This window comes from Rhinichthys klamathensis, unplaced genomic scaffold (genome assembly GCF_029890125.1).
Source record: "Rhinichthys klamathensis goyatoka isolate OS25496 unplaced genomic scaffold, OSU_Roscu_1.1 h1tg000019l_1, whole genome shotgun sequence".
Classification (NCBI taxonomy): domain Eukaryota; kingdom Metazoa; phylum Chordata; class Actinopteri; order Cypriniformes; family Leuciscidae; genus Rhinichthys; species Rhinichthys klamathensis.
This window is the reverse complement of record NW_026606570.1, coordinates 3,486,522-3,501,058: the sequence shown is the minus strand read 5'-3', so window position 1 is coordinate 3,501,058 and position 14,537 is coordinate 3,486,522. Positions and strand designations below refer to the sequence as shown.

The following is a 14,537-nucleotide window of genomic DNA, read 5'->3' as shown; positions in this document are numbered from 1 at the left end:
AATGGCACTGCCCAAGCATTAGTCAGACTAATGGAAAAGAGAATCTCTAATCTCATCCTTTGCTTGTTATGCATCAAACATATATAAGGTTGCCTTGCCTAAGGTTGAACTGCTTAGAACCAAATTAAAAGGTTTTTCATTCGCCATGAATGACTGATTTTTTCCCCCACATCTATATGTGTGAATCATAAGCTACATCTAAAAGGTTCTTACTCTATAAGAAGCAATTCTTAAACGTTTTGAAGCAATTCTGAGAAATTAGATGTTGCTGAAGATGAAAATGGTAATGTATAATGCAGTGTGCGTCCTGGTTCTGTCTTTGGTGTGTGTGTGTGTGTGTGTGTGTGTGTGTGTGTGTGTGTGTGTGTGTGTGTGTGTGTGTGTGTGTGTGTGTGTGTGTGAGAGAGAGTGGTAGATTATAGATTTATAGCATCTCTGGTCCCAGCACAGCTTATCCCAGTGGAGTGTTTCATTCACTTTCAGCTCTCAGATAGGGAAATACATGAATCTGAATAAGAATAACTCTATCAGAACAATCTTCTTAGAGTTATAGGAGAGAGAGGGAGCTGCTTTCTTTAAAATCAATCAGTCTTTGCCAGCCTTAACTGTACTAGTGTTGTCACGGTACCAACATTTCAGTATTCGGTACCAATACCAGTGAAAATCCACGGTTCTCGGTACCAATTTCGGTACCAAAAGCTTAATTTAGATCAAATTTACATATATTAAAGTGTATATCACAGTTACAAAGATGGAAACTGTAGTATTAAAAACCCTTTATAATAAGATTATATTTGTTAGATAACATTAGATAAAATGACCTAACAATAAACCATAGTTATATACTGTAGCAATTATTCTCCTTGGGGTTAATTTAAAAATATACTAATACATTTTTAAAATCAAAAGTTTTATCTGTTAACATTATTTAATGCACAATGAATGAAGTGAACAAACATGAACAATCAAGTGTTTGTATTAAATAACATTCACAAACATTAATTAATGTTGCAGAAATATATTGTTCACTCAATGTGTTGATGTTAACACATTAAGTAATGTTAATGAATGGTATCTTATTGTAGTGTTACCAAACTATACAGGAGATAGAACATGTTTTATTTGACTTAACTGTAGCCTACTTTTATTTAATCCAAAACTGCCAAAAATGTCATTCTTGCCTGTCTTCAAAACTTGATAACCCTGTAGCTGATTTCTAATGCAAGGGCTAGAAATCAATTAATTCTTTGCTGATACTTCCTCGTCATCACGGGGAGCGCAGTTTGCACAGCTTTCTCCTTCTCTCCACAAGCGCTCGCTCTCGCGTGTCTCCGCTATGCAACCATAAACAGTGACGCGCCTGGAAAAACAAGCTCGCACGTCGCTTCTATTATGAGCGCGCTTCCCGCGCGCCTACATTTGAAATTTGCACGCGCAAAAAACGTGCTATGTGAACGTGTTGCCCTTAATGGCAACGTGACATTAGCCTAATTCAACATATTTCCATATGTGGCTCTTTCCTCCTTTCTTGTCAACAAGTGGATTCAGAGCCAACGCATTAGCAGCGCCGCCGGTCGCCATGTCTCAGTGTTTTTATGAAGAGGACGCAACTCTGCACCTTTCGGACAGCGCATCAAGAACCGGATTAACCCGGTACTCGGTACCTAGAAAAGCTGGTACCGTAACCGTAAAAATTTTTTAGTACCGACTTGGTACCGAAGTACCGAGTTTTTTGACAACACTAAACTGTACCATCACATTTCTTATTCAATGCTTCATCTTACCACAGCACTAAACAGTAAACAGTTTAATAGATTGATATTGTATTATAATTTTCTATTTTCTATTGTTATTTTTTATTCATAAAACACATTACTGCTGCTAAACAACCAGTGTGGCTAAGTGAAGATGATGTCATGGCTCTTTAAACTAGATTAGAAAATTGTAGTGCTTCTTGCACATGTAGAACTTGCCACCACACTGCGAGGGTACTCTGGGTGGTTGCCAGAGCATTACTTTGAGATGTTGCTGGGTGGTGATTGAACTAGTAAAAAGAGCCCACTTTAAGGCCCTGTCCCATTTCTCCCCCTTAAAACTTCCACTTGGTTTTGAGTGCCCTCGACAGTAAAGTCCCCTCAACGAGGGAAGTGGGGGTGAAGATCTTTCCCTATGAAATGGAACACCACTATATGCAAATTAGCGTAGCAAACGTGCTCACCTACGTCACGCGCAGTATCGACGTGTCTACCAGTAGTAGCCTACTACTATTTTCATTCGCACACGAAACCCAAAGTATGGTTTGCTTGTCTAGTTGCAGTCCGTTTCCGAGTGCGAGACGCTATGGGAACAGGGGCAACGTCTCTTGCGCGGATCATTGTGCTTTTAGCTCTTTTGAGATGACAGCGCGTTGTGAAGGGAAAGATGATGCGCTAGACGAACGCGGCTAGTTTTTAATAGTTTTACCTTATTTATCATCTTTTTATAATCCTTGGAAGCCAAAATCGAAATCGAAAATAAAATTAGGTTAACTACCCTGGGCCCGGTTCCCCGATAACGCTCACTCTTAGCACGCTAAGAAGACTCGAAAGATATATCTTACCAAAGTTGTTTATGTTCCTAAGTGTGTTCCCTGAAGTGTCCCTTAGGAAGCTTCTTAACACGCTGCCTCTTGCGTTCGACGTTACAAAGGCGGTGTCCCAAGTGAAGGTGCTGAATTAGTCGGCATCGATTGCCCAGGAATCGATTTTCCACTTCACGCGAAGGTGCATTACGGCGTTAAGAAAGACAACACGTTCTATGCAAATGAAACATTCCTCAAATTATTCCAGTAACATTTATTTTAACATTAGTTTAAGTTATCAGTAAAATATAGACTATTAATTAAATGATCAAATTGTCAGTAATATGTTCACACGATATGTTGTGACGGGTAGACGAACCGGATATCCCTCGCTAATCATCCACACTCCTTATCCCGTTGTGCCACTTGTGCCGCTTCTTGACATGGGTCTAACGACTTCTAAAAATTATGTAATAGGCTACACTTTTATATTAATGGTAAGGTACTTTACAATCAGAATTGATTGGCAAGCAGCTGCAGTTACTTCTGTTTAATGCGGTATTGATTGCCATTGGTTAAAGGCTTAAGGGCTTAAAGCAAAATTCCGCCGCGTTAGCCTGGCAAGCGCAGGTCTGAGAAGGTCCAGCAGCTCCATAATGAGTTGTCTTGGGAGGCAACATTTTTTTAATATAGCCACGTCAGGCAAAATGTCAAAAGGGCTTAAGTTTTGCCGAATAAAAAAAACTGACATGGACTCTTTGATTCAATACAAGGACACGTTGGATCGCTGCCATAGTTGGTCGCTTACTGGACACCACCATGCTTACCCATTTATAGATCTTAGCCATTTAGAGCCAAATTGTTTGCCAGATTTTAATTATCAAAAGTGATTGCCAATTTAAACGCTTTAATGAGATTATGAAATAGCCTAGGCTAATTACCACCATATTAGTTCTGATACCAAATAAAGTCAACTTCATAAATAGGCCTGTATCCATTGCGAACATATTTTATTATTAGTCTTAAAATGTCCATAACATAAAATCATTGTTGACCCACAATATTGTCAACATACCATAGTTTGACTTGCACTGCGCTGATTTCTAAAGACTGCTGCACAGTGGCGGCGACTAGCGTCTTGAGCTCAAACAACGCTAAGAGAGAGCTTACGAATGGTCCAGACCAACCTTACGAAAGTGTGACTTACAGAAGATATACTTAGCTTACCAACGTGTCGGGAATCGTGCCATAAAGTTAAGAGAGAGGTTAAGGAATAGGTTAAGAACTACTTAGTGATAAGAACGTTTTGGGGAACCGGGCCCAGATCAGATGTATATTTGATGGGCAGACTCTCTCGAAGCACTTGGCAGATATCATGAACATCGTCAGATAGCTAAGCTTCGTGAAATATTTTGAAACATTAGTGTTCAAAACTCAACAGTCCATTGGATGTGCATCAAACTAACATATTCCAACATATTTTGAAATTTGAACATGCTTATTTGCGAAAATATACTTAATTCAATTGTTCCTTTCCAGCGGTGTCCGCCATCTTGTTTGAAAAATTTGGCCGGCTCACTGAGTTCGCAAGGTATCCTGGGTAATTTCATCTCCCACTTCGTTTTAAGCCTGCATCGGACCTCACTATGTTTTGAGGGTTGATTTTAAGGGAAGAATAGCACTCCCCCATGCTCCATAAAAAGTTTTGGGACACCCTACCCCTAAACGAGAACGCGCAAAAACGAGGGTTAGGGCAAAAATCTAGGGGAAGGGGAGGTATTGGGACAGGCCCTAAGTCTATGATATTCTGGTCCCTAAACAAGGGGCTCCCTACTTCAATAAAGACGATCTAATTTTTTGTCTGTTTTTATTGTGAACCAGAGAAAAAATCATTAGTCTGATGCCACCTGAACAAAAACATCCGTTACACCAGACCGGTAAAGGTTACGTCATGCAATTGTAACTTAAAACTTTATATTGCTATTTTTATTTGATTTGACTTAAAGTGCCCCTATTATGCTATTTTAAAGGTTCCTAACCTTTTTTGAAGGTCTCCTTCAATAGATTTACATGCATCCAAGGTCAAAAAACACTTTAATTTTCTCATAATATACATTGCACATCACCTTATTTCTCAAAGAGTCTGAAAACTCTTCTCCATTCGGATAACGGTTCTCCATTCTGCGAGCCTACTCTGATTGGTCAGATGGCCCAGTCTGTTGTGATTTGTCTACAGCTTACAGCACGCGCCTATTACCATATCTGAATTTCAGCTCTGGAGGCTTCCTCAGCACTTGTATACACAGTGATACAAACAGTACGGATAGCCTCGGTTTTACCGTATCAATTCGAGTCCTTATCCTTTTGATGCACATGCAAAGTTAATCTGTAGCACAGAAAACAGCGTTTTTGACATTTCAAAAACACGAACCAAACACTTCCAGGCCTCAGCTACAACTACAGTGATTGAGGGCGGGTCAAAGTAGATTTTGTTTGTGGTCAGCCAGTGAAGACCATAGGCTGGAATTATGCAAATTTGTTACAAAACAATGTAGGGGTGTTACGGCAGTTCAGAATCAATTCTTTATTTTAGGAGACAATAACTTTTTTTTGTTGTGCACTTTGATTTTTAAAACATTCACAAACAGTTAATGTAACGTAGAAATATCGAATCATATTTTTTTTAAACAAGCTGCTAATTTAGAAGTTACTAAATGAAGCAAATATTTAGATTACCTGAGCAAAAAAAAATTGGAGCTGTGTTAACTGTGCTGTTCTTTACCACGAAATTCTATTAAAAAAAATAATCATCATCAAATCACAACCATTAAATTATTCAATCATTAAAATATTTTTTTATTAAAAAATTTTGTTACTGATTTAGCTCACTTCATGTTAGTTCTATGAGATCTCTAAAACAGTGATTTCTTTAAAAACCCTGTCGATTTGAAATAATAAAGGCATCAGCTTCAACAAGCCCCAGTCCAGCATTATTTGTGGTATATTTGCTGATTATTCCAAAACCCACAAAAAATAATTTCACCAGCCTGCCCTGCCAAAGAATAATGAACAGCAAACAGTATAAAGAGGGGATTTACATCACCCACACCCACTCTGGTGCCACTCAGATGCCAGTGTTCTTGTTTTTACTGTGGCTATAGTGCAGTGTAGCAGTGTCTGGTGGCCATTTGAATGTGACGAGACAAAACACATTTTGTCCTGTCATCACTCTAAATGAATGATCTCTCACACAGATACGCCAGTCTTTGTACAATGGAATGAGAAAAATGGTCACATTGTCAAATATCTCTGGTCTGGTGGACAGTAGTTGGTTAACCAAAACAATGTTGCTTTAGTTTTTTAAGTATATTGCTGTTTAATTTATAAAACATAATTCATTTTTATCATACCATTTATTAGGTTAAAAAATAAATATAGTTGCCCAGAGGAATGGTTTTGTTTGGTCGTATTTCTCAAACAGTTTTGTACATAAAAGTTGTGGTCATAATTATTGGCACCCCTGGGAAATATGATCAAAGATGGCTGTAAAAATAAATCTGCATTGTTTATCCTTTTGATATTTCATTCAAAAGATTCACAAAACTCTATTACCTTTCATTGAAGTAAAAGAATTGAAAGTGGGGGGAAAATCACATTATGAAATAAAAAGAATTCTCCAAAACACGTTGGCCACAATTATTGGCTCCCCTAGAATTTTTTATGAGTAAAATATTTTTGAAGTATATTTTCATGAATATTTACATTTTTATCATACCAGGGTGACTAAATGTGAAATTGTCTAGCTATGACTTCTTGTTTCACAGGAGTTTGAATATGAGGAAACACAAAGGCCAAATTCCCTTAATCATCCATCACAATGAGTATAACCAAAGAATATAGTTCTGATGTGCACCAAAAGATTGTTGAGCATCACAAAATAGAAATTGGCTGTAAGAAAAAAGCTAAAGAATTGAAAATCCCCATTTTGACCATCAGGGCAATAATTAAGAAGTTCCAATCAACTAAAGATGTTAAGAATCTGCCAGGAAGAGGACGTGTGTCTATATTGTCTTAATGCATGGTGAGGAGGAAAGTTTGATTGGCCAAAGACTCTCCAAGGATCACAGATGGAGAATTGCAGAGATTACTTGAGTCTTGGGGGTCAGAAAGCCTAAGCCTATATATTCAAGAAAAATCCTCCTCGCTCCTCCAAAAATAAACTCCAGCATATTTATTTGTCAGACATGACTGGAACTTCAAAAGGGACCGGATTCTATGGTCAGATGAAACTAAAAAAGGGCTTTTTGGCAGCAAACCCACTAGATATGTTTGGTGCAAACAGGGATAAAAAAGCACCCCATGCCTACGGTTAAATAAACTCCTGGATCTTATATTTTGTGGGCCTATTTTTTTGCTGGAGGTCCTGGACATCTTGTTCAGATACATGGTATTATGGATTCTAGCAAATACCAACAGATAAAAAATCAAAACCTGACTGCCTCTGCTAGAAATCTTTTAATGGGCCGTGGTTGGATCTTCCATCAGGACAACGGTTCAAAACAAACATCAAAATCAACACAAAAATGGGTAACTGAGCACAAAATGAAGCTTCTGCCATGACCGTCCCAGTCCCCTAAACTGAACCCTATAGAAAATGAGTGGGGTGAACTGAAGACAAGAAGCACCAACATGAACTTGTGAATCTGAAGGATCTGGAAATATTCTGTATAGAGGAATGGTCTCTGATCTCTTATCAGTTGTTCTCCAAACTCATCAGGCATTATAGAAGAAAACTCAGAGCTGTTATCTTGGCAAAAGGAGGTTGCAAAAAGTTCTTAATAACAGGGAACCAATAATTATGGCCAGCGTGTTTTGGAGAAAAGCATTTAGTTCCTAATGTGATTTCTTCAGTTCTTTTACTTCAATGAAAGGTTAGATTTTTGTGATTTTTTTTAATGAAAGATCAAAAGGATAAACAATGCAGATTAATTTTTTTACAGCCATTTTTGATCATATTTACCAGGGGTGCCATTAATTCTGACCCCAACTGTATGACTATACTATACAGCATATACTATGACTAAGATTTCCAACACTAACAAAACATCATTATTTCCTCTCTACCCAGGTGTCCAGTCAACCAAAAAGTCAGGGATTCCAGCTCCTCGTGAGATCCCGCAAAGCATTTCCAGAGAACGTCTCTCATTGCGGGACCAGCAGAAAAGCTCTACAGCCAAAAAGATGGTCAGCAGTGCCAGCACCTCCAGCCTCTCCGCACTGGCCAAGCATTCTCGTGGCTCTGTCAAGACCAAAGCAGAGTCTGTTGTTTTGGACAAGACCCTGCTGGAGTGTCAGGTGAGGGAGCTTCTGGCTGAGGCCAAAACCAAAGAGTTTGAGATCAGTAAGTTACGGACAGAGCTCCAACGACATAAAGGGAAGGATTCATCATCAGAGGCTGGTACACCAGAGGGGAATTCAGAAATAGAAAAGACACCGGCACAGCCTGGCGATATCCAGGTGCTCATAAGGGAACTGAGGGAGAAGAATGGACGTTTTCAGCGTGAGTTGGCCACCTTGCGGGAAGAGAATCAGGCTTTGAAGCAGAAGCTTATTACATTAGAGAGCACTACAACACTGCTCACCAGCTCCAGCAAGCATTCAATTAATGGGGTTTTACCAGATAACACCACTTCAGATGCTGTCAATGGAAGCCACCTTAAAACTTCTGTCTCATCTGGTAGTGACATCAAAGGCTCTCCTTTACCCTCCTCAGACTCCTCAGAGTTTGAGAATATTCCCTCACTTTCAGACTCAGTCAATAGCAGCATTAAGAGTGTGGTGCCCAGTGGTGTGGTGAAGGAGCTCTCAGTGGAGTCCCTGACAGACCGCATCCAGAAGATGGAAGAGAGTCACCACAGTACAGCCGAAGAACTACAGGCCACTCTACAGGAGCTGGCTGACCAGCAACAGGTTGTCCAGGAGCTAACAGCTGAAAATGAGCGTCTGGCAGAGGAGAAGGGCCTCTTACAGACTTCCCTACAGCAGCAAAGGGAGCGTGTAGAACTCTTGGCGCAACAGAACGAGTCCCTTCTCCAGAGGCTCAGAGAACAAGCTCAAAGTCAAGAAGCTGAGGCTTCACGTGCGTCTCGGGTTGCAGAGCTTGAACAGCGTTTGGCTGAGCAAGTGGAGAGCTCCCGCTTCGAAAGAGAGAAGCTGGTTGACATTCAGCAGCAGCTCACAGGGAGTCTTAGAGCTTTGGAAAAGGAGAATCAGGAGGCACAAATTGCTGTTAAGGGCTTAAGTGAAGAATTAGAGCTTCTTCAAGGGCATCTGGATAGCGAGAAGGTTGCTAGAGATGAGGCGGTGAGGAAAACTGAGGAACAGCGGCTAGCCACGGAGGCTTTGAGAGTGGAGAATGTCAATCTGAAGGCGCAGGTTGAGGTGGAGAGGCAGAAGGTAGCTGAGTTGAAGGCGGTGCAGAGCGCCAGTGACAACACAGAGTTGCAAAGTCTGCTCAAAGCGGCGCATGAAGATAGAGACAAGCTGGAGCTGAGCTGCACAGAGCTACGACAAGAGCTGCAGCAGGTACGCAGTAAAACGGAGTGTGCTCAGGGTGCGCTAGATAAGGTATAGAACAGCACTGGTAATTTATAATATAAAGTTCCAGGTATTACACAATTCAAATAATCTTAAAGTGGTCAAAACACCGGACAGTTATTTGTTTATTTAATTTGGTAATGCTTGTATGCAATAAGGATATAGTTTGAAGTCCACAGATGCAACTACAACTGTAAGGTAACAAAATTTGTAATGCAAATTGTAAAATGTCCTATGAATACAGGTGATCATATAGTATACACAAGGGATGAGTCACAATTTTCGAATATTTGATTAGTTGATTTTATTATAGAATATCGAATAGGTTGTGCGATTATTGTCTTTAAAAAAATCCCCATGTTTTCGGTTCTGATGCGGTGGTGACACGTTCATGTAACCAGAGGGTGGCGATGCCAATAAAACATCTAAAAGATGTCAATCAACTCTCAGACAACAGAAGAAGATACACATTGTCTCACACCAGAACATGTGATCAGAGTGGTAATATTTCCTCCAGAGCGGAGAATGCCTTTCTGAAGATTGCACTTCACTCGCTCAGTCCACACAGCGCCGCTCGCTCAGAATGCCCTTTGTGACATCTGGTTAGAAAATATGTGAAATAAGTAGGGCTTCCCGTGCACGACTAAAGTTTTTTTTCTAGTCGACTAGTAGGAGTTCATTTAAGCCATTAGTCTAATCACATATTTATATTAATTTAATTACTTAAATATATATGGGAGAGAATACTAAACAATAGGTTACTGTCGTAATATATTGCCTAGCACGCATAAAGCTTGCAACAAAGAACTGGCAAAAGTAATGATTATGCATGAGACATTTTAATTGTTTATTAATAAACTAGTTTTTTCTGTGTCAGTGTCGGCTGCAAAGATGAAGTTGACGATGTTGACTCACCATCTTCGCAGTAGTGGACGCGCCTTTAGAGAGAAATGCACACTTCATATGAATTAGCCTACATAAGCAGAGAGTAGCCCATTTCTTTTCGTTTTCAGTTGTTTTGTTTAAAAGTAGACATTTCAAGCTTTTTATATTTCTCAGGTCTGTGAGGCAAGTAGCTTATACGCTGAATTTCAGTTCATTTATGAGACGATCTCGAGTTCACGCGCCGGAAGCCTCCATGTCCTGATTATATTGTCTGCTATATTTGTTTCTTATTTATTAAATCCAGGCAATTGGTTGATGAAACATTGATTAAAATTAAGATACAATTTATACAAAACGAAATTCACTTTAAAGAAAGGCTTTCTACAAAACAAAACTTAATTAAGTGGATCAAATCATGTCTGACCCACTCCAAATGTCTCCCGATATATTGGGCATCTTATGATCCTATTTTACTCATCTCATGCGGTTCCCTTTTCATATAATCAACATAGATGAAATAAAAAAAATTTATTATATTATTTAAACATAAATATGAAACGTATGTTTACGTTTTTTAAGTTAGAGTTCTCAACGGGTCGGGTCGGCCCGACAAACCCGACGGGACCCGCGGGTTCGGGCCGGGTTCGGGTCGAAAATATTTGCAAATGACTCGGGTCGGGTCAGACCTTGGGCTTAATCTTTTGAATTGTACAGTGAAAAAAAAAACATTTATTATTTATCGCTGCTGTTCACTGTAAAGAAAGTCTGGCTGCTGCGTGCAACGTGCATCGCGACGCGAGGGCAGACCTGACGCCGCTGCGTGCACACCTTTAGCCCGGAGAAGAAGATTGAGTTGGTGAAAAGTAAACTTGCCGCTCAGGGGCGGCGACAGATAATTTTTAACGCAGGTGCTGAGGGGGTGCTAGATCATTGACAGGGGAGCTGCGCAATTACTATATATATAGGCCTATATATATATATATATATATATATATACACACACACTATTATTTAAATGAGCAATGATGAGATGTGCTCCAGTTCACGTGCAATGCAATCGCGCCCGCGCCTCCTATATCATTATTGTCTGCAATATTTGCTTCTTATTTATTATATCCAGACAATTGGTTGATGAAAAATTGATTAAAATTAAGATACAATTTATACTAAACGAAATTCACTTTAAAGAAAGGCTTTCTACAAAACAAAACTTAATTTAGTGGTCAAAATCATGTCTGACCCATCATATCTTCCGATATATTGCGCATCTTACTCATGCTGTTCAATTTTCATAATCAGCATAGATGTAAAAGAAACAACAACATTATAATATTTTAACAAAAATTAAACTAAATGCGCTTATTTAATGGCAACAACACATATAGTGGGCCTATATACAGACTATCTAAATATTGAAATTAACATTAACAATGCTGTATAAGTGCAGTTTATTAATAGTAAATGTTTACTAATCTAATTAAGTGTTACCGATTTTTTTTATATAGCTACCGATTCAGAGGTCTCATTCGTTTGCTTATCGGACGTCTAGCCACGGCACACGTTGTGTGATTATCTCGGCAGTTTAGGACATCGCACAAGATTTGCGTCAATACAGAAAACATTTAATCACTGGATAGGTTTTTTCGTTTATTGAAATGTGGTTTATGTCAGCTGGATGGGCGGAACGTGGGAGACGTGAGAGTGCGCGCGTGCGCGGCCGGGGCTCTCTCTCTCTCTCTGCGTCAAGCGCAGCAGTCATTCTATTCTACATCACTCACCGATCAAAAGGGTGGCGTCGGGCCGCGGGCCGGGTTCAGGCAGATAATTCATGTTGATGTGTCGGGTTACATCGGGTCCGGGCTTTAAAAGCCACGGGCCGGGTCGGGTCGGGTTGTAATTTTCAGGCCCGTTGAGAACTCTATTTTAAGTTATATTTAAGCGTGTGTAGCCTATACATGCATGTGTGCGTGCATGTGGGGGAGGGGTGCGATTTTCGAATAATACCCAGCGATCTTCGAATATTATTTTTTCTTTAAATGCCCATCCCTAGTATACAACACGGATATCCCATCCTGTTCCCGGAGGGCGACGTTCTTGCAGAATTTATCTCCAACACACCTGCCTGGAAGCTTGTAGTGATCCTGAAGACACCTGTATCAGAAATTGCCTCCTACACCTTCATTCACTATTGCCTACATTACTCCACTAAAAGATTTGCATTATTGAATCATTTTCCTGTTATCACTGCAAAGCTGTTTTGAAACAATCTGTATTGTATTAACTCCACCCAAAAATGAAAATTCTGTCATCATTTACTCACCCTCAAGTTGTTGCAAACCTGTATGAGTTTCTTTCTTCTGCTGAACACAAATGAAGATATTTTGAAGAACGATTGCAGTGTTTCCCCTAGGATTTTTTTTCAGAGGGGGGGGGGGCTGCTAGTGTTGCGGAGCGGGCGTGTTACGGATACGTGGTGTAAATTTTTTAGCAATCAAAAAGCATGTCTAATTAATTGAATTAGTGTATTATGAATTATTAAACGTATACAACATTTAAAAAAAAAAAAGAAAAATTTCACACTAATTCTGTGTTGTGTTTTTCTGGTAATAAAATGAAGACATAAAACACAAATTTTATCATTTATCATCAATTTTAATCATATGAAATTAAATAAACTTTTTGTCAAATAACGTGCTGCTCAATGAGCTTTACTGTTAAAATTAAAACATGGATTATTCCTTAAATTCAGTTTTGATGATAATTTATTGTGTATTATTACATTGGGACATATCTAAATTCTACTGTACAACGGTAATATATTTCTGTCAAGTTAAACCGAACTTTTATTTTGACGGGTTGCCGTGAAGACCTTTTGAGTTTCTGTGTGTTTGTCACGATGATAGTTTTTCTCAAATGAAGAGGTTAAATGATCACGAAGTGACTTTCGGAGTGGATCTAGAGCCTGGAGAGGAAGTTTATGCATTTGTGTCTTCATATAGGCCAAAAAACAGCGCAAGCGTCACACGTGCTTCAGTGTGTGTGTGTGTGTGTGTGTGTGTGTGTGTGTGTGTGTGTGGTAAATGAAACTGCGCGTCGGCGGCACCATTCATTCACACAGAACAAGCAGGATTCGTATTTAAATTGTCTTTGTGGTTTAATATCCACACACACTTGTCTACATCGCGATTTGATTTCAAGTGTATACTGTACTGCTTTCTATTTATTCCTCAAAAGATTGACAAATTCCATGAAATTCCGCGTTATACAGTAAATTTCTTTTTTATGACTGGATTTCGTCAGCAATTTAGGGGGGGCGGGGGGTCGTTTTGGGGGGGCGGGCCGCAACAACTTGAGGGTGAGTAAATGATGACAGAATTTTCATTTTTGGGTGGAGTATCCCTTTAAGCGCTATATAAATAAAGGTGACTTGACTTGACTATATTAGGGTATAGAGGCGATTTCGGACACAGACATTGAATAGATGATTCAGGTGTGTATAATTAGGGATGGAGCTAAACTCTGCTGAAAGGTGGACAGCCCTGGTATACACAAACACTAAGTTGGTGTCATATTCATGATTTTTTTTATTTTCTGGTCCGCCTTGGCCTTTTTATCTCTATGCATTTCCACTGCATTTTGAATGTCCTGTGCATCCATTTCCTGTCAACCAAAAAAAAAAAAAAAATGTAGATGAGACACATTACCCATATTTAATTCTGTATCTGTATCTATTCCTCAGTCAAGGACATTTCATAAACCAGTTCCAATGCTCTGGCTATGCTTCTTGTGAAGATGTGCATCATTTACACTTCACAGGCTTAGATGCACACAGTCAATATTTTTTTTAGAGAAGCAAACTGTTTGAGATAATTTCACGGCATTTTAGGAACCTTTGGTTCATAATGTTGTGAAAATAATCTTGGTGTTGGAAATGGATGAATTATTTGTCCAATTGGGCTTGTATTATAATGTATGACTATCATCACCTCAGAGGTTATTTCTGCCAAATCAACCATAACTCATTTTTGACACACTCATATTTTTTTTTTTAGCTTCTTGAGAGTCCTATTTTTGTAATGATAGATTTTTGGACAACAGTCTTGGAAAACATGGAAAGCTTTGTAGACCTTTCTGCCTTCAAGACATTTTATTATGTACCCTTTGGGGAAAGTTTATGTGGTATATTAATTTTAAAAGGACAACTTACCCTGTCTGGGTGTTCTGTCAGCTCTCTAGTTCACTCGTAATGTCAAAAAAGAAATGTAGTAACCTATAAAAATGTCACCACCTATACAGAAGTTGTATTACATCCAACCACAGAGCATATATATTTTTTCATATTCTGCACAGAGCACCAGAAAATTAGAGAATCTACGTAAATATCGAAAGACAAACTTTTGTAGCTCCCTAGTTTGCACTTGTAAATGTTGTAGTCATGTAGTTTAGGGGTGTACCTCATCCTTTAAAATATAATTATACACAGACAGGTTCATTA

General features: G+C 39.1%; 1 protein-coding gene across 5 annotated transcripts in view; it reads left to right on the top strand.

Annotated features, from left to right (window-relative positions):
• Positions 1-14,537, top strand: part of specc1 (sperm antigen with calponin homology and coiled-coil domains 1) — a 373,450-nt gene that overhangs the window by 216,469 nt on the left and 142,444 nt on the right. For all 5 annotated transcript variants that reach the window (XR_008803997.1, XM_056236125.1, XM_056236134.1 and 2 more), the window contains one exon: positions 7,689-9,145. Coding sequence is in view for 4 of the 5 variants with exons in the window: in XM_056236125.1 (XP_056092100.1) it covers positions 7,689-9,145 (1,457 nt within the window). In the remaining variant the exon portion in view is untranslated. The remainder of the gene's footprint in view (positions 1-7,688; positions 9,146-14,537) is intronic.